This window comes from Gymnodraco acuticeps, unplaced genomic scaffold, assembly GCF_902827175.1.
Source record: "Gymnodraco acuticeps unplaced genomic scaffold, fGymAcu1.1, whole genome shotgun sequence".
Taxonomy (NCBI): domain Eukaryota; kingdom Metazoa; phylum Chordata; class Actinopteri; order Perciformes; family Bathydraconidae; genus Gymnodraco; species Gymnodraco acuticeps.
This window is the reverse complement of record NW_022989810.1, coordinates 1,945,742-1,966,557: the sequence shown is the minus strand read 5'-3', so window position 1 is coordinate 1,966,557 and position 20,816 is coordinate 1,945,742. Positions and strand designations below refer to the sequence as shown.

Below are 20,816 nucleotides of genomic sequence, written 5' to 3'. Positions count from 1 at the left end.
AAGAAGAGGTGTTGTGTTATAGTGCTCAGAGCTTTTAAACGACACATTGAAAGCTGTTTCTGATTACTTCTTCCGACACCTGCATTTTCTTCAAACTGGAACAATTTCAGCGATTACTCTGACACAACATGAATGCAGCACAAATGCCCTACCTCTCAATGTAAACGAGTGGAAAATAATACACCCTATGATTTAGATATGCACCAAATGCTTTCTTTCGTAGCCCTTTCTCCACCCTTCCACCAAGTTTAATAAAAACCAGGTCAGTCATTTCTCTGTAATCTTATTTAAAACAGACAAACCATGCCGAAAACAAAACATTGGCAGGGCAATGATATATGCAATTCACAAGGATAACATCATCAGCCTACCTTAAATACCTCACAGCAGCTTGATAAGATCTTTGAGATCTTTGAACATTATTAGTCACTGATAATGTTTCTTTACCTTAACCGGGAACATGTTGTAACCCCTGTATGTTCCCACTAAACTGGGCTCCTTTGTAATAAATGAATGTGATAAGGTTTTCCTTCTCTTTATTTATTTTGAACATTATGTAAGCAGCATTGAGAGTATGACTGGAAGGCATCATTACTGTCGGACGGGTCATTGTGCTGCCAGCACTGTAACAGAGGATGACGTCAACCCAGCTTTTCCCTATAAGTCTTTATATAGCGCAGCACCCTATCTGCTGCTATATGTAAACACCAATTCCCTGAAAAGAATGTATTTGGTAGCTCCAAGGCAAGCAATGGGAAGCGAAGCAAAGAGGAGGAATGGAAGGCGAAGCATACGCAGCCTCGTTTTTTTTCTAGGTCTAATCCCTCTTAGTGGAGAGAGCGATAAGCGTGCTTTGACTTAGCCCCACATTTGCCATTGTTTATGCATCCTTTGCCAAACCACGTGGATCCCAGTAGTGTCGGATAATCTTAGCGATGCCAGTTTGGCAGGGCTGCAAATACACCAGCGCCTCCTGGCCCAGGTCAAATCGCAACAGCGGGGTAGAAAACCAAATGCCTCCGTGTCTGTTTGCCTTGTTTGTTTTTTACTCCCTCTATTCATCTTTGTGTAAGCATTTGCTCATAGATAGGGATCTGTCAAAGCTGCTGGCTTTGGTGACACGTGCCTCTTACTCTCTAGTGATCAGGAGATCTTTGCAGGGGAGATGGAGAGTGGTGCAATCACGGCTCCCGATGACGCTTATTTACCATGAGTGAAACAACAATGTTAACCAATAGCGTCACGAGAAGCTAGTACCTCACTGTGACAGGAAAGCCTTCTAATGTTACTGCCATTTCCCATCAGGGCCTTTTTCTGGGTAACACAGTTGAGGGTGTGTTTGTGGCTTGGTGTTCTCACAGATATCGTCAGTTAGGTTGTGAGAGTCTGCACTTTCTAACACTTTCATACTCGTAGCTTAATGCAGGATTTGTGAGTTCTCTACATAAAGTCAATTCCTATAAATGTTTTACCAAACGTACTAATCGCACTCCAAACATTTTTATTCAGATTGGCTGTGCGACTCTGAGTAATATAGCTTGCACAATTTAAAATCACACTACAACGGTGCTCTTTGTGTCGCTATGTGTAAATAGGTTTGAATCAACATTGTTGTTCTTGTTCCCTCTTCATATAGTACACTTGAGAAGTTAATGGAAAACTGCTAAGAAATGTTCTCACGATAGATAAGTGATAATATTTGTTTTTAACTCAATTAACAGCAATGATAAACGTACCTGAGTCCTGTTTCAGTTATGTTGTGTGTGCACAGTTGGGATTTACATTAGAAAGGACCAGACTTGGGGAGTTTCAGAATACATGTAACAAGATGATGTAATCAGGACAAAAACCAAAAAAAATCACCATTATCCAAGAGTCCTCATCTAATTTAAAGAGGCATTCACGGGTAAATGCCTTTTTAAAATAGTAAATTATCATATGTTGTAGTGTCAGTATTAGGTAGGTAGGCCTACACCTGAATTTGCTTTTGCTTTTAATATTTCCTACTTTCATTATTCTTCTTTTTTTAATGCAGTAGGTGGACACCTGATTTGTTGAACAAAAATACAGTCCGCTTTAATTAATGTTCTAAACTGAAACGGCATTTGCAATTTATTGGCATTGCATTTGAAATTGAGGTAATCCAAAAGTAACGGAATGTACTTAAAGAAAGGTTACTGATTAAATTGACTTACAGTTAAGTAGTCATTTTGACTGAATACATTTTTAAAGTAACCTACACAACCCTAAAAGGAGTACATTTGCCACAAGTCAGCTGTTAGCAGCGTCCCTACTTCCTAATGGGGCCTCAGAGAACAGAAGGACATCTGTGAAATTAAAAATGATTGGAACAAGAATGGCCTCATGTACAGCATTTATCAAATTCTTGTCATGCACGTCACGTACATTCCGTTACTTTTGGACAAGTGACTGCTGTCCCCTCATTGGTCCAACAAGGTGATCCGTGACCAGGACATTGTTACCAGAGTAGCCCGAGGCAGTTGGAAGTGTTGGCACCACGCAGCCAGTAAGTGGAAGAAACCGCTGACCCGACAGTAAATATACTGCAGCAAGAAAACATAAAAATAAGCATCATAGTACGAAAAGTGTACAGCGGGGAGCTTAAGGTGGATTGTTTGAGGACCGTGAGGAAAAACAACAACTATCCTCTGCTGTTAGACCAGACATCAGGTTACAGTAGCGGTGCCAGTTCACTCCAGTGAGCACTGTTACTGTTACCAATGGTCAGTTGATAATGTTATTAATAATAATAATAGATTTAATTTGTTAGCGCTTTTACAGGTGCTCAAAGACGCTTTACAGATATAGTGAAGATAAAATAAAATAAAGGAACAACAAATAAATATATAGTTAAAGTTAAAGTCAAATAATAAAAAAACAATCACACATTAAAAGCCAGATTGAAGAGGTGAAGTCAGTAATTACAATTTAGAGTCCACTGCGGATGTTAATAACAAGAGTAGGTATGCTTCTTTTTTATAGTGATTTATGACTATGTAACAACCAATCAGAGCAGACTGTGCTCTGGTTTAAGACAGAGGGTGACAAGTGGTGCTGCAGCAGCACAGGCAGTATGATTTTTTTTTTTTTTAAATAGAGAGCTTCTCGGACATTAAAGCTTGGAAACATGTCATAGAGGCTCAAAATATGAACCTGAAAATGAGCATAACATGTCTAAATATGTATATATTGTTGTACAGTTGTAATCACAGTTTATGTAAATGATGCAGCATTCGGGCAGATTGACATTGCTTCTGTTTCCATTTCACTGATACCGTTTGGCCTTGTACTGTAGCTCAGTGAAACAGAGCTAGGAGAGGGGCTTCTGCTCTACTGATGAGACAGTAATTAGTACCAACTCCTAAGGGAGCGCAGATAGACTTCACACAGCTTGACACCCTCTCTCTCTCTCCCCCCCCTTTTCTCTCACTCTCTGTGTCTCTGTCTCTCTTTCTGTCCCTCTCTCGTCCTTCGTAGCTAATAACAGCAGTTCTCACTCATTCTCCAACCTCATTATGTTCCATCCAAATAAACAGATTGTTTCCTTAAAATTAGCACAATCTGGATAACTAACTAATTTTTGTCGGCCTTTCTGTCACTTAGTGAACACTTTTAATACCTGCAAATCAGTAAGCAAAATATATGTATTTATCTTAAGAGGCCCTATATTCCACCATTGGACTCCATTGTTTACTTCCGTAACATAGTGACATCGCTATGTAACACTGGTGCTTCTTTTGGCTAGCAATCCAACACACTGTACGTAATTGGCTAAGGCACGGGACATCTCTTAGCGATTGACTAATCACAACAGAGCTGGCCAGCTAACCAATCAGAGCAGACTGGGCTCTGGTTTCAGACAGAGGGGGAAAAGAGTTGCTGCAGCACAGGCAGTATGAGAAAAATAAAGAGCTTTTTGAACATTAAAGCATGGAGACATGTCCCAGTAGAGCAGGGGTGCCCAACCTTTTTTGAACCGAGAGCTACTTTTAAAGTTGCCAGTCTGCCGAGATCTACCAGTCCAAATAGAGAGGCGTAGCCATTACTGACAGCCTACAACCAGGTAAATAGTAGCCTACACTTCTACTTGTATACAACTGACCTTTGTACGATGAATACTTCATAAAATACTGCAGATCCTTTATTTTACCTCTTTCTAATCTACACACATACAAGTATTTAACTGAAGTCACACAACAGTGTTGTTGATACGGAGTTGGAGTTTATTTACACGTCACATACGTCACACATAGTGGGTAATGTTTAAGAAACATTGAACAGTGCTGCCACATATGACACAGGAAAAAAAGAAAAGACTGAACCCTTTCTTTGCCATTATATAAAAATAGTGTTGCTACAAAAGTATAAATTAGGCTTACTAATAAGACAACTCAGATCTGAAGCTACACAGGAATCTGCTGCAACAGTGCAATAAAAAAGACAAAATTAATAGAATCAAACCCTTTTTTTGTTGCATTTTAGTAGAGTATAAAAAGAAATGCCTTTAAAATAAGATGCAAGTAACACTAGTTTCTTAACCTGAATTGATAATAGACTATAATCAATTTAAGTTTGCATTATTTTACAATTTTGTACAATAATTATAATGAAATACGTTCAAACAAACTAAAACTTACAGCTGATTAATAACGGTATCTAACTTGAGTTTTTATTATATCAAAAACTTGCTTCTGTTATTTTTACTGTCCCCAAAAAGCGCGTCGGCAGCCTCCTGGAATACTTCTTTCACAACTTCGCCGTCTTTGAAAGACTTCATGTGTTTCGCAAGAACGTGACTGACACGATAAGATGCTATGGTAGCAGCCTTGCTCTTGTTGTTGGGCCTGGTGAAAATGGACTGCTGTGCATTTAGCTGTGCTCTCAGGCCCCTCCCCTTTTGGAGCGTCGGGCAGAATTAGGAGGGAATTCCGTCTCGTAGCGTTTGTGCACTGTTTTGAAATGCCGCTCCTAAATGACCCTTCTTCGATAAAGCCACGCTCGCATTGCAGATGAGACAGATGGACTTTGAATTGGAATAGATACAAAAATAATCATCCTCCCACTCGGAGTGAAAATTATATATATATTTTTTTTTTTCTTCTGCCATGATTGTGTGTGTGCGGACTGTCACTCCTGTTGACATGTCAGCGAAATAGTGCCATGGGGTCACGCCGGCCAATCACAAAGCTTTGGTGCGTTCAAGTGCATTATTCTGGCACGGGAAGATTATGTTATAGGACATTAACGATAAAACAGAATATTGTTGTTCTATTTTTAGACACATCTCGCGATCGACTGGGAATCTCCCCGCGATCGACTGGTCGATCGCGATCGACTGGTTGGGCACCCCTGCAGTAGAGGAACAAAATACGTATAAACCTGAAAATGAGCATCATAGGGCCCCTTTAAACACTTTTAACGAGCACCGGAGTCGATTGTGGGTTTTTTGGGAGGGTTTTTTTTCCAAATATATTCGTAGGAAAAAGGCCAGCGAGTGTGTTTATTTTAGACTTTTTTTGGAACACTGTGAAGCAGAACATAATTTCTGTCTTGTGTTTATTCACAGCTCAGTCTACCCTGTTCGTCTCCTCCACCGGACTGTTTGGTTCAATCTATTTCAAAAGGATACACACACAGTGACAGACAGCATTTCCATTGAGAATATGCATTTTCATTAGCCAGTTAGACACTATGTCATGTGTGCTGCTTTGGTCCGTCAGGGGATGGGCACTTGGGTGAAATGGCCAGAAAATATTGTGTTCGCTTCAGCAGTTTTGCTGGAATGATTGAAAGTGTGTGCGAGGGAGCGGAGTGCTGGGAATCTCGTATTGCTGTTTCAGGACTTTTGCAGATAGATAGTGTTCCAGGAGCCATTTCTCCCTTTATTTGACTCCAAGTTTTTACAGGAGCGGCCAAATATGATCTTGTTTTTTCCCTTTCTGTCATGAGGTGTACATTTTATGGTGTGTTATACATGAGAACACATGTAAGTGGATAGACCTGCTGCTGAGTGTTTTTGGTTTACCTGTTCAGATTAGCCCAGTGGAGTCTTTTATAAACTGCAAACCCAGGATCTGGTCAACCTTTTAATAGGCTTTGAGGAGTTGTCGTAGGCAGATTTGATTTGACCTAGCTCAGCCTTTGATACACTTTACATCAGCACTCTAGTTCCAAAGCCTTTTCCTACTGAAGAGTGTTCAAGGAAAACCATTCATTCTAAACTGGTGATTTCATTAAGAAATGCTGTTTCTGGACTACAGTGTGAGAGTCGTGAAGTCTGACTCAAACAATGAAAACTACTTTATATAGAGAAAAATACAGAATGTAAAAACCCCGATTGGAAATTGCAAAAGAAAGCAGACTATAAATAGTGTCAACAGGGTTTGAAATCGGATTATTGACCTTGTTAGAAACTCACAAAAAAGATTTACAATTTGGAAAGCGTAATCCTAACGAGGGACGTACAGTAGGGCTGCTGTAGATCTCTGATTTAGAGGGTTGCCTGAACATGCAGATGTTTTAAAGTGATGCAAAATAATCTTGATTTTGATTTCATCCGTTTGTATAGAAGTCTATGGAAAAGTTACCCTTCTTCTCATTTGACATATTACCTGGGAAAATGATTCCTAATGATGAGAATGGCTAGTGTTAAGTCTTCGTCAATTCAGTATTACCATAAACCAAGATGGCGGAGGCCGAAAAGCCAAATTCAAGGCTTTAACAGAAGTCTTCAAACCAATGGGTGATGTCATAAGGCGCTTTCACACCGGAGTACTTTTACCGTACTTTTCCCAGAAATAGTTCCGATAGATCCTGGGATGTTGCGTTCACACCAAAAATATCTTTTTTTTCGGGAACCTTTTCACCCCTTTTTAGTCCCTGCTAGAGAGCGGGGACTAAAAAGGGGAGAAAAAGGTTCAAATGTATGATTGGCTGGGCAAATTGCAAACCACGCCCCGTAAAACTCTGAAAAGTTTTTGTGAAGCCATTTTATTTCCTCGCATTAGCATTATTAGCATTAGCCCAGGGCACAAACAGAGAGAGACTAACTTATGGCAACACAAAATAAAACGTAGGATCGGTGGAGTGATGAGGAGGTGTTGGCGCTTGTGGCGATTTACTGCCACCCAAAGTCCCGGACTACGGGGGGCTCCGGGATTTCGGGTGGCAGTATACGGCGTGAAGTTGTTTGCGGCCTGCCAGTAAACGTCAGCGGCTTCATTTGCGTAATCCTCCCTCAGGGACTTATTCCGGTGTGAACGTGATTTACTAGATAGTTCCGGGGAAATAAAAGTTCCGGGGACTATTCCTGGGAAAAGTACTTGGTGTGAAAGCGCCTATTGCGACTAGGTGGCTAAAACAGCTGAAAATAAAGTTATAGTTGTCTATTTAAGATTAAATTAAAGCACTTTTCTTAAACATTTTCACCACAACAAGCTGCTTTACCTTTGCTACAGAATTTCTTATTCAGGTTGTTTCTCAGAGATTTGTCTTCATCAGGAGCTTACCTCTCTCCTCCTGCTGTCTCTCCAGCAGCTTTATCCCTGTTTACTGCAGAGAAGGCTCAGCACTGAGCGCCGAGCGATGCTAATGAATTCACCCTTAACAAGGGTGTGATTAGCCTATTGATTCTTTCCTCCAACTTCCTTGCCGCCGCTGCAAAAATGGTCTTGGCCGATTACATTTCTGTGACACTGCACATTGACACCAACAACCCCAGATGCAAATGTCTGTGATTGGTCTGCCTTTGCACGTTAAAGGTCACGCAACATTTCCCACCGCTGTGTATTCCCAATGGCACAGACATAACATTAACGTGTTCTGCTTCCATGGTTTCCTTATCTTCCTGCAGACTGAAGCAGAAGTCACAGTCCGTCGATATTGCCACTCAAGGATTCTCTCCGACCCTGGTGCCAGCCTCACCCCCCAACAAGGCTTCACCAACTGTTGCCAAGACAACAGCCGTCCTGGCCGTGCAGGAGAACAACACCAACAACTCCCAGCGCCGCAGCCCCCGGTGTGGGGAGCTGAAGAGGGGCTACACCATAGGTAAGAGACCCCACGAGTATTCTGTCTGTCTGTCTGTCTGTGGAGGAACTGGTGAGGGCAAATCTACGGGGTTATGACAACTAAAAAACATTCACATTTTTTAAATGTTCTTTGCAATTTCCCAACTTGTAAAAAGATTTCAACAAACAAACACCTGTTAGAGTTCCAATTCTCAAAATTAAATCAACCACCTTAGAATATCAGGGTTTCCCACACATAGACTTTACTTGGGCGGGCCGCCCAGGTATATTAACGGCCGCCCAAGTATATTTCGCGACCCTTTTTAAAAATAAATAAAAATGTACTGTGAACGCAACGCTGCGCAAATGTGGGTCTGCCTCACAGAGGGTGACTGGCTGTCTACATGATGTGGCCTGCCCACATGGCCACTGTCATACAGATCATAAATCAAAGCCCTTGATTGGTCTCTGTGTGTCATTCAAGCTCGGGATAACCTCAGCTCAGGTGTGGTAAAGGACTCTTTGAGTGTTTAGATAGTTAACTTAGTCCAAGTTCTCATTGGGTCTCAAACGGTTTGGTCACCATTTATGTGAACACATATTTCCATTTGAGGGGGTAGTGATTAGTCAAATATGCATGAATTAAAACAAATAAAGTTAACTAGGTGAAAAAAGGTAAGATACACTTTTAAAACGTGTTGAGAGCTAAAACTAGTCTTTGCTGCTGCCTCAAAGAGGAGCAGGGGGAGACAGGTGAGGCTGATTCAGGAGCCCAGACACACTCACAACTATAAATGAACCAAAAATACATAAATAAACAAGTTTCAGTGTTTTTTCATATTGGAAATGGTATGTTATTGGTTATGGCCATGATTTTATGATTATTTAAATGTATACAGTTCTGTTTCATATAGGTGTTCCCATAGATCTAGTCTCTTTATTTCCCCCTCAAAATAGACCAGATTGATGCATTTAACTCCAACATTTAAAAAAGAAAAAATCTTACCGGAGGAGCATGCCCCCGGACCCCCCTAGAGGATTTGAGGTCCACCCCCACTTAAAATCACATGGATAGGTTCCTAAATACATTTACAATTGTATTTAAATAGTAACCCATGTCCATATATAATTATTTGTGGGTAGTAGATTTAAACTATAGGGCTATCACTATGGGCAGCAACGCTGTAAATATTGACAAATAAATCCAGCAAAATGGCACAAAGAAAAACTGGTAGTGGCCTGGCTGGGTGTATAATTCCCGGCCTGACTTATTGTCTCGGTCCGGCCCTGCCTGTACCTGTTCGCTCTGCCATCGCGTGAAGGGTCTGCTCACAATCGACCAACAGAAAGGTTAATGTTAATGTTGTTGTTGCACGTCACCTCACCTCACCACCACAGGTGGCGTGGTTGTGGGGGGGCATCTATCTGCTGCGGGTCTATTTCTGTGTCAGAGTTTAGGTTGCTGCTATGAGAGTAAGTACACTTCAGGGAGCTGACTCCTCAAAGTTGATGAAATGAGTTTGAGCTAAACTAATTCCAAACTCATAAGTGCTCTGCGCTCCTGTTCTCCATGTTAATGTGATTCAGTTAGCAGGGTGTTCAGGTCAAGGTTAGAAAAAAGGAAGCGTGTAGGGAAAGTACGCAGGCTGAACCGCTGAAGGTAACCGATTCCTTTTATATTTGTGGCGACAAATTTGATGCTTGTTGCCAAGACTTTTATGTAGTTGTTATTCTCCTGCTGTGTTTTCTTGATGCATACCACACACAAACGGCTGTCCGTTTTCAGTTTGCGACGGAAGATATGCAGAGTTTCTGCAGTCCTGATGTCAATGGGGAGCTCATTCCACCATTTAGAAGCAAGGATAGCAAACAGGCGTGTTTTTGACTCGCAGTGATGGAGTAGCAAGCCGATTGGCTGAAGCCGAGCGTAGTGCACGGGCTGGAGTGTCTGGTTTAACCAAGGCCTGGGTGTAGGAAGGGGCTGATCCCCTCACAGCTCTCTAGGCCAGTACCAGTGTCTTGAAGCGGATTCTGCCAGCCACTGGCAGTCAGTGAAGGGAGCTGAGGAGCGGTGTAGTGTGGGAGAACTTGGTTTGAAATTGTAGACTGAATTTGGATCATCTTAAAATATGACATTTTTCATTTGAGTTAAATAAAAATATAATAATGTGAGTTCCAAGTGACAATTGGGGTTAACATGGTTAGTTGTTTAACACATCAGTTTCAAGGAATACCTTCAAAACAAATCATAGTAAATCAGAAAGAGGGTCAACAATGAGATAATAATAATAATAGTCGGCGAAAAAAGGAATTGACTAATTAGCTCACTTTCCATGTTAGTTGATCATTTTTTACATGATACATAGTTTATTTTAAGAAACTTTACCAAAATGTTCAAATGTCATGGGCAATTATGGACAGGTATACAAAGGATAAAAAAGCTCCATAGTTTCTGTGTTTTAGGAATTATATGAAAAAGGACAAAAACACAACACATTTCTGTCTAACCTGCATAAGGTATATCATGGTTACTAAATCAGACATAATTATACTGATTGTTCATACATTTTTCTGTCTGGACAGTTTCAATCAGCGAATGGAATTATTTGTGGATCTACATTTGGAGTCATGCAAGTCCAATTGGAATCAGATCTTACTTTTTGGGCAGATTCTGTTCAGAGATCTGTTTTTTTCGGTCTGGTCGGAGTTGGATTGTGATTTTTTTTTTACACCAGCCTGAATGGACCAATTCAAATGGCAAATGTGTGTATAAACTGGTTGCAATTAAAATAGCGCCTTAATGTTTTAATATACTGTATTCATGCCTTTTTAAGAAAGGTTAAATAATATCAAAACTCCTAAACTGATGATCAAAAACCTTTCACCCAAATGCAATTCAAATGTTGTCAGCTTTGGCATCTACCAATACCCATAAGATCCCCAAATAGATGTTACCTTTTTCTATGACACTAAGACGAAGTAGTGCCAATCAAACTGCCAGTCAGTTCTCAATCTTGAGTAACCATTGGACTGTATTAAAAATCATAATTATTTGCCCATCCCTAGGATATGTTTTGATAACAATCAACTACACTCAGAATACAGTTTGGTTTTGGATTAAATATGATCTGAAATTAGCACACTTTATCATCCGCAACCAAAGCAGAAAAAGTGCCACCAAGGTGATCAGCTAATGTATCTCAAGGGAGTTTTTGCTGATCCATCAGCTCTCGTTCATGAAGAATTAAAATGTCACATTAGTTCCTTGAGCATATGAACTGCCATTAGGTATGTTAATCTGGGCGGCAGCTTTGAACTTGGGCTGCGTTTCACTTCGGTTAAATGGATTCCTTGCGTCCCTCACTTGCGTTGTTTCCCTGCGTCCAGTCCCTCCCACCAGGGAAGCATGGAGGGACGCAAGGAAACCACGAGAAGCAGGGAAATGAGTTTTAAGAGCAATGGGACGTCCTTTCCTCCGGAGCGTCACGTGAAGCGACGTCCGTTTGTGATGACGCCGCACAGCTGTTCGTCTGACAGCAACTCTGTCCCCGTTATTTCCACACACACGACAGACGACCCCCCTAAAGGATGTTTGGTCCACCCCCCACTTATAAAAAATAGCACTGTACCCAGGGCCGCCCCTCCCTACAGGCCAATCACGCAGGCTGCATGGGGCCCCGCCTTGCGCAGGGGGGCCCGCCCAGAGGGCCTCAGCTGCTGTGCGCAGTTCTCTGCTCAGTTCTCCGCGCACCCCCCGCGAGAGTGAGAGGTGAGAAGGAGAGCACGTCTGTAACCCGACACCGTTGCAATGAATCGACATCTGACCAATCACGGCTTTGATACGGCCACTAGTGCAGGTGAAGAGATGTCGGTGAAAAGACAGTTTCAGTCCGGCGCAAAAAACAAACCATGAAGAAACTAGAGCATCACTCGAAGGTGGGTTATTGTATGAGTCAAATGTACAACTTGCGAATGTTGTATAAGTCAAATAGCTAATTGCCATATTAAAACATCAGCTGCAATTCACGACATGAAGAAGGCAGTCTCTGCATAGCATATAGGCTAATGGAGATGCAGTTATTTCCAGCATTCTTTATTTAACATTCATTCAAGTATGTGATGCCTTTTATCTGCTAATGTACAGGAGGAAGAGTGATACACTGTCTGTCTAGTTGGCTTACATAACAGTTAAAGTTTACAGCCTAAAAAACATGGAGCATTTTTTCCCCTTTTATTCATTTTTATGTCAATTTGCACATTTCATGGTGATGCTCAGCCTCTCCCCTTAACTCCTAACAGTCATCATCATGTCAACCACAACACAGAGAAATACTGATAGAAATGTGTGTGTAGTTGTTCATGCATTGCTGACAGAGGGAACTACGTTTGAACACAGATTTAAGAAATATCAGTTTTTGAGTATGTCATAAGCATGTTTTGTCTTGACTATATTACAACTAAATTAAATTATAATAAAATAATATAGTATTTATATTATTATTGATTATGATTATGATTATTATTATTAGTAGAAGTAGTTTATTTGCATTCATTATATTTTAATCTTTTTGAGGCTAGTATTTGGCAGGAAATGCAGACATAAATGCACATTTACCATTTACCTCACTGTATACAAAAGTAACTGTGTTGATACTAATAATAAACAGGAATTATATTTGCAAAGTAGCCTACTTTGTTTCCAAAATAATGTGTTTCACTCCTGTCGGTTGGGGGGGGGTCTCATCTCACAATGTCGCTTGGGGCCCCAAGTTGGCCAGTGGCGGCCCTGACTGTACCCCTGCACCCCCCCCCCCCCCCAACCCAACGACTCCTGGGCTAAGCCCCGGATCTCCTACAATCCTAAATCCGCCTCTGGATGCAAGGAGGCGAGAAGTGCAGCAGCTCTCCTCTTAGAAGCCATTATCTGCAGCGACATACTGCGAAGGCTCTCTCTTTGCACTCATACAGTACAAAGACATCTGCAGGAGGGACAGCAGCATATCTCCCGCCAGCAAGTGCTTACCTAACCGTCAAAAACTGTTTCCAAAGTTAACTTCAGGCCAACACATGCAGAAGTAGACCCACATGTTCTGTGAACAAGCACATGAGCATGAGTCAGCCTTGGAAAACAAAGAGATAGAAGAGTACTGCACGCACCCAATAACAGTGTTAGAATACTGTAATAGTGTAGAGCAGCAGAGACGTTGTTCTGTTTGGCATTTTATTAGCGAGTAGAGCTCATTGAGACCCAGAGTGGAGGCTACAGGTTAGCACACATTTACTGACACAAACATTTGTATCATCTGTTGTAGACTCCAATAAATAACATCAAATAAGAACTCATTCTCAAAAAAGATAAACGCCATTCTTAAAATGTGTAAACAAACAATAGTTTGATTAATATTGATTAGAGTGCACAAAAGAAATACAAATAATTGAGAGAAGAAAAAGAGATATGTTATCTATCAAAACCCAGTTAGATTAACATTCATTGGATTGCACACTTTGTTTGTTTGTTTGGATATGTAGCAAATTAACATTTCAATAGCACTTAATGACTGACTGAATGGAAATGACAATAAATGAAAATGTAAAACGAAAAAAGCGATCATGAAAATGTTTCCAATAAATGAATAAAATGATTTTTGACCACTTTGCTGTTCAGATATATCACATATTTGTAACTAAATGAAACATGAATTGAAACAAAACACGGTATAAACTGAGGAGTGACTCCCGTGAGTTTCATTTATTTTCTTCACTCCGCTGGGAAACTGCTCTCATGTCAAGAAGCATCAGATCAGTCCATGCGCTGCATCGTCCAATCAGTGAGCGATACACAGTAAGGGGGCGGGGCGAGTGTTTGAGGATTTCATTGGAGGATGGACTGGTGGTTCCTTGGTTATCGCTCCTCCATTATCGCTCGTCGCTCCTCGATCCTCGATCCTCCGGCAGAAATAAGGCCACTGGGACGCTACTCAAGGAACGAGGAAATTAAAAATAAGAGAAGTGAAACGCAGCCCTGGGGCCTCATGTATAACGCCGTGCGTAGGATTCACGTGGGAAGGTTGCTTACGTAGTAGAAATCCAAAAAATAGGTACATAAATGTTCCGCCATTTTCCGATTCACCAAACATTGCGTACCGGCGAGGAAAGTGCATACAGCACTTCCTACGCTGGTTTCCCTTTATAAATCACTATCGACTCGAAATGCGGTGCAGCTTTTGCGGGCTTCACGTAACGCCCATATTAGCCTATAAATAGTCAAAGAAACGCCCATTCATTCATTTTGACTGACTTTATGAAGAAGATCGCAGGAAATGACGACAGAACAGCTAAAAAAGACATCTCACACCGTGTCAGATTTTGGTTATTTTGGGGAGGTGGAGATAAATCATATTGTTTGGTGGATGCAGTTTGAACCAGAGTAGCAGCATGGAGGTCGGATCGTCACCAAAATAAATAAATAAATGGCCCGAAAAAGGTTAATGACAAAAACAATACACATCCTTCCTCAGGCAGTGTGTTTGTACCGGGGACAGGAGACCCCCCCTTGATGAGAGACTGTAAGACATGATCGGGGAATCCCTCAGGAGTGGAGTCATGACGACTGGATCTGAATTATGTTTTTGTATTTGGTGGTTTGTGTTCCAGCTGTCGATCAGCTTTGCGCAGCGTCTCCGCTGCAGCAACCCTATATCCAGTTAAAGGAAATACAACCAATGTGTTGTGTTATATTAGCTGTACAATTTACCACATATGGTGTTCTTAGCTTCCATACCTCCTGTGTTTTACGAGCGACTTATCAAGTCTTGGCAAATGGCATAAAACACGATTAAACGTGATAGTATATAAAACCATGCTCGTATCTACAACCTATAGAAATGCAACACGGCGTCAGTTTAGACGTAATGCTGTCCTCCTGCTTACCGCATCATTTATGAGAAAACATTTCATAACATTAACACAACATTTCGAGGTGGTTTTAAATAACATATCCGTATTTATTTATTTCTCCAAGTTATGTTTTTGTGTGCACTGAGGAGTCGCAAACAGGCGTTTGTTTAATCATTTTAAGATTGGCTTTAATCAATGTTTGAAAATGAATTCTTCCTATATGATAAATGAGAGGTAACATTTTATTGATGGTATTATTTCCACATATTTCTCTCCATTCTTCCTTCTGCCAACGGTGTCGCAGTTTCTCGTCTCTCCCGTTGTTGTGCTTAGTGCGTACGCATGGGTTAGAGTTTGCGTGGAGGACCGCACGTTTTCCCGTCAAGTTAGTATTTTATAAATCGCAAACATTGCGTAGAAACTGGCGTACGCCATTTTTTGAGCGTATATCCCTTTATAAATGAGGCCCCTGGTCTGGGTTTTGAGGGGATCCTTTCACATTGGGTCATTGGTCGCCGTTTGCATCGCGGTAGAAAGAGAGGGTCAGGACTGGGCAAAGGTGTGTGTCCTCACTTGTGTGTCTGCTGCCACACTCTGATGAGCTTTCTACAGAGTCATCATGAATCGACTCCACTCCCGAGGCCAGGCATCGACAGCAGGACAGATTGATCTGCAGTCGTCCGCATCAGTCCCGTGGACGATAATCGATAGAGGAAATTGTGGAGTAAAAGCCTGGCAGGACAGGTGGAGAGACTGTTGATATTTCAACGTACTCTCATCATCCATTACCCAGTATTATCAGTGGAGACTGGGCTCTTTTTAATAAAGTGAGGGTCGGAAGTCAGTGTTGCTCAGCCATTAAATGGAACGTGACTTATTGTGCTTTTAACTACAAAGTAACAAGCTGTACGGCCTCTAAAGCCTGAGTCGTACCAGTTAATCATTTGGTCGTTGGCCTAGATAAACCCCCCTCACATCCTGAGTTTCTCCCCATATGACTACAGAAACACTGCTTCTGTCAGTCATTTACGCCGCTGTATCACATAATGAGACATTGATTAGTGACTGTTCCGTCTCTCCACTTCCTATCTAGATGGGACCCAGTGAGCCCTGTGGCATTTCTCTCTCGTCTCACCCGGGCCAGGCTGCTCCTACTGAGCTGATCATGCTAATGTATTCTAATAGGAGAGTAATAATGTGGCGTGCAGCGTGCTGTGCTGTCTGCCACACTTCAGAAGGACCTGTCATAAGAGGCATGAGAGACATTCACCATTGACATTTTAATAACCCCACCAATGAACCCCCCACCATGATGGCAACAACCATCATCTGAGGAGGAGCAGTGATTGATGTGTTGATAAGCTGTATTTGAATTACATGTGCCACATATTTATAGTCATTGCACCGTCCTCTGACGCCATTTCAATGTATAGTTTGACTTGGTACAGGTAATGATCCTTTGGAAATGTATATACTTTTAGCCAAGTGTGGCGTCAGTTGCATTCATTCATTACCATCATATATCAGAATCAAGTATATTTCAAGGTGCATTTACACAAATAAGGAATTTGCTTTGGTGTATGGTGGTTCAAACATAAACAACATAGTACATGGATTTCAATGTATTGTTTCCACATCATACTTATGCAACTCTAGCTTGTTCTGTAGACCATATCATCTCAACACCATTTTATAGAAATGCCACTCACAGTACCAACAAACTAAAGCTTTTTTTTCTGTGGTGAAGGAATAATCTGAGAATGTAGTTCCCACTCATATGTTTAGACTTATGGCAGCCACGCTTATCTTTGAAACCTTTTGAAATCCAAGTGTTGTTTTGACACTCAAAAAAAACACTTCACCTTTTTGGCATCCATTTCATTTTGGTATTACCACTTAAAGTTAATGAACACAGTGGAGTAGAGGAACAACTTCCAAGGTGCACGTGAATGCAGCATTCATGATCAGTTCGAGGCTTTCTTAAGTGACTCAATTAAGTCCATCTTCAAGGCAATAATCCCCGACCTTATCCTGCTTCCTTTGTTTAGGTGAATTCATCAACATAGTATGTGAGCAGAACACTAACATACAATAACAACAGGTGGGGAAATCTGACGGATTCATGATCAATTGAATTGTTTGGAAGGCTGACTCTATACATATCGGAACCCAAAAAGAGTTGTAATTTTCACCCATCGCTAAGTGATTCATTCATACTTTGTATATTATGTTTTGGAAAAAATCTATAAACAAACAAAGAACACTTTTTTTTGGTGCAAAAGAGGAAGGAAAAGGAAATGGCCAAGGTGCCTGTGATGCCTTCTCTGCAGCATGGCTTCCTGAAAAGGTGTGACACTTGACACAGACTTCCAGCACCTCTGTGAGACAGCCTCAAGTCCCACCGCCATGTCTGACCTTTACATCATTGTAGCCGACCTGTAGCCTCCACTCTGGGTCTCAATGAGCTCTACTCGCTAATAAAATGCCAAACAGAACAACGTCTCTGCTGCTCTACACTATTACAGTTTTCTAACACTGTTATTGGGTGCGTGCAGTACTCTTCTATCTCTTTGTTTTCCAAGGCTGACTCATGCTCATGTGCTTGTTCACAGAACATGTGGGTCTACTTCTGCATGTGTTGGCCTGAAGTTAACTTTGGAAACAGTTTTTGACTGTTAGGTAAGCGCTTGCTATCGGGAGATATGCTGCTGTCCCTCCTGCAGATGTCTTTGTACTGTATGAGTGCAAAGAGAGAGCCTTCGCAGTATGTCGCTGCAGATAATGGCTTCTAAGAGGAGAGCTGCTGCACTTCTCGCCTCCTTGCATCCAGAGGCGGATTTAGGATTGTAGGAGATCCGGGGCTTAGACCAGGAGTCGTTGGGTTGGGGGGGGGGGGGGGTTGCAGGGGTACAGTGCTATTTTTTATAAGTGGGGGGTGGACCGAACATCCTTTAGGGGGGTCGTCGCCTCCTCTCGGGGGGTCCGGGGGCATGCTCCCCTGGGAAGATTTTTTTTTTAATATTGAAGTTGAAAGCATAAATCTGGTGCACTTTGAGAGCAACATTAACCCTACCTTAATAATACCCTAAAGCGGACAAAAGGCACTGGAGAACACTCATTAACACCCTTTAATGAAGCAAACTAATGCCTTAACTCACTCAAATAGTCGTTTACTTATTAAGGTGAAACGAATGTGCGTAGAGTTTTAAAGGATGCGGATAGTCTCACCTTGATTCTGGCGCATTGCTTATCGTTTTATAGATCTATTCTCATCCACCATCTTTGTTTGTGACGTAAAGAGTGTAACGGCCCGTCCACACAGCGGCGTGCGTTGACGCTTGCCGGCGGGCGTGTCTGACACTCGACCAACAACCAATCACATGAATCTCCCGCCCCTGACACACAAGCAGCGGTTTGATTGGCTAGAGCTTGTACTGGCATATGATTCGATTGGCTGACGCTTCTGCCGAGGCGTCAAAAGTTGAGCATTGCTCAACTTTTGCAGCGAGCCACGCCAGCAACGCTCCGCGTCGCTTCCCACGATGCAGTTCGGCTAAAAGTGACGTCACCTCATTCAAAGTGAATGGGCAGAAGCGTTGGAAGCTTCAACGCACGCCGCTGTGTGGACGGGCCGTAAGAGTCACGTTTCTGAATCGGACACTCTGAGTGGATGCAGTCACAGCCAATCGGAGTCTGATTCAGAGGGTTGCCTGTCAGTTCTGTTGTTATGTGTACTGAAACGAGAGCCGGTATAATTCCACGCGTGAAAACAGAATAAAATTGGAATACGTTATTTTAGTGTCTTAAAAGTAGACAGGTATGAAGGGTTAACGTTACATCTTAGGATAATGTTTAGTCATGTTCTGTATACATACTAACATATAAGGGTATACTTAGTGTGGTTACTCCATGTTTACTAGCTATAACATTAACGTTACATCACTCTTTTTCACTTCTTACTCAGTCAGCCAGAGTGCAGATATCACCATTAGATTCACAAACCTGAAACATCATCCATTTCTTCACTGCTGGTGATGACATTGTTGTCAGCTGCTGATACTGCTGATACTGCTGCTGCTGCAGCTTGTGGCCTGCTTCGATGACAATAACTTTCTAATATCCATAACTGTATAGGCTATTAGCTTAAAACTCGTCAGGCACTAGCAAGGATCACTTCTTCTTCAGGGCAGGCTACGCAGTACGCAGGCTAATGTCCCACAGTGGCTGCCTCTCTGGTGGACTCCGGTACTGCACATTACTCCCGAGACGTTTTCAACAAAAAAAATTTAATTAAAAATTTTTTTTGCAAGTGAAACATCCGGGGCTTTTCAGAAAACATCCGGGGCTTGAGCCCAAGTAGCCACCCCCTAGCGCCGCCACTGCTTGCATCCCTCCACACACCCCCCCCACACCATCCTGTTTGTTTCTGTTCTTTCTGCCATTTTGTTCCTCTGCTCCCTCACACATTCCCTCCCTCCTCTTCCCTCTCTGCACCTTGTCTCGCACTCTCTCCATCTTCACACCCTCTACCTTGTTATCCTCTAATGTATTTCCCGCCTGTCTGACCGGGAGATATAGGCAGAAGGTAATCTTTCTCAAGGACAGACGGACAGACCAACAGATTGCTACTAACTGTGGCACCAACCTTGGCTCTGGTCTTGAAGACGCATTTCATCCCATTATGCTTCTGTCAGACTTATTTTACACACTCAAGAGACAGCAAGAGTCCTTCTTTTGCATTCACTTACAAAACAAGGATGAAAAGTTCATTTCAACAGCAGGAAAAGGGATTTTTTTATAAAATGGTTAAGCACCTCATCAGTTTATGTAAATACTGAGACATTTTTTTTATATTTACAATATCCAAAAGAAATGCCTGCCGGTTTCTTCTTTAATTTCGTTTTTTAAGGGGTCTTTAGTGGTTTTTGGGGTTTTTCCTTTCTTGAATGCAACCGACGCCTTAGGCCTTAAAAGCCATACACATTTTTGATTATTATTATTAATGAAATGTACTCCATAAGAGTTAAAACACCACTATATATTATACTCTAATGTACCTGTTGGAGATAATAATTTTACATTAACTTTGTTCACTTTATGCTTACTTGTCATTTCTAAAAATGTTACATCATTGAATTGATACAGTATGAGGAAGAAAGTAATGGCTATATTTATAACAAATTCACCCGGCTTTCTAATCTTTTCTAGAACAAGTGTGAATTTCTTACCTTAATGTTTACCTGCTTTGCTTATTTATCAAAACAAATCTTACATTTTATAAAAAAAGTGTCCTCAAAAGATACTTCAAAGCATTAAATGTAATCTTCTGACACCTGCAGACTCCATGAAAAACATTGTTTATGATATCCTGTGAAGATGTTTTATAGTTTGTGTGCGGAATTATTCAAGCGCTGACATGCTTTGCTTCCTCAGTGAGTTTGCGAGGCTGGCAGAAAGCAGAGACTCTGCTAACACAGCAGTATCTCCACAGCAGCTGACAGAGGAAATGCTAATAAACAAGACAGAACCACACATGTTGGGAGTATTGCCCCATGAGCAGCAAACCCTGCTACTGCAGCCATGTGACTGATTATTCCCCTGTTAGTTATTCATTGGATTTTCACTTCAGGGTCGAAGAGGGGAGGAACCGGTGCCGGGGAGTAATACTCTGACTGCTGCAGGCTCAACAAGCCTCGCTAGATATGCTGTTGCATGAGAGTCGCTGGAATGAAATTAGTAGCTGCACAAAAAATGGAAGTTAGCGTCTGGTTGGATGATGAATGGCCATCGTCTTGTTTCTTTACATCGTATACTTTTAGTTTGAGTGTGGACCCCTATTTCCAGCAGCTGTAGAGTCACAGCATGTTAGCTTGTGAGGAGCTAATCACT

General features: G+C 41.7%; 1 protein-coding gene across 4 annotated transcripts in view; it reads left to right on the top strand.

The window, feature by feature from the left end:
- oxr1a (oxidation resistance 1a) overlaps window positions 1-20,816 on the top strand; it is a 244,486-nt gene that overhangs the window by 104,259 nt on the left and 119,411 nt on the right. For all 4 annotated transcript variants that reach the window (XR_004570270.1, XM_034228820.1, XM_034228824.1 and 1 more), the window contains one exon: window positions 7,874-8,070. Coding sequence is in view for 3 of the 4 variants with exons in the window: in XM_034228820.1 (XP_034084711.1) it covers window positions 7,874-8,070 (197 nt within the window). In the remaining variant the exon portion in view is untranslated. The remainder of the gene's footprint in view (window positions 1-7,873; window positions 8,071-20,816) is intronic.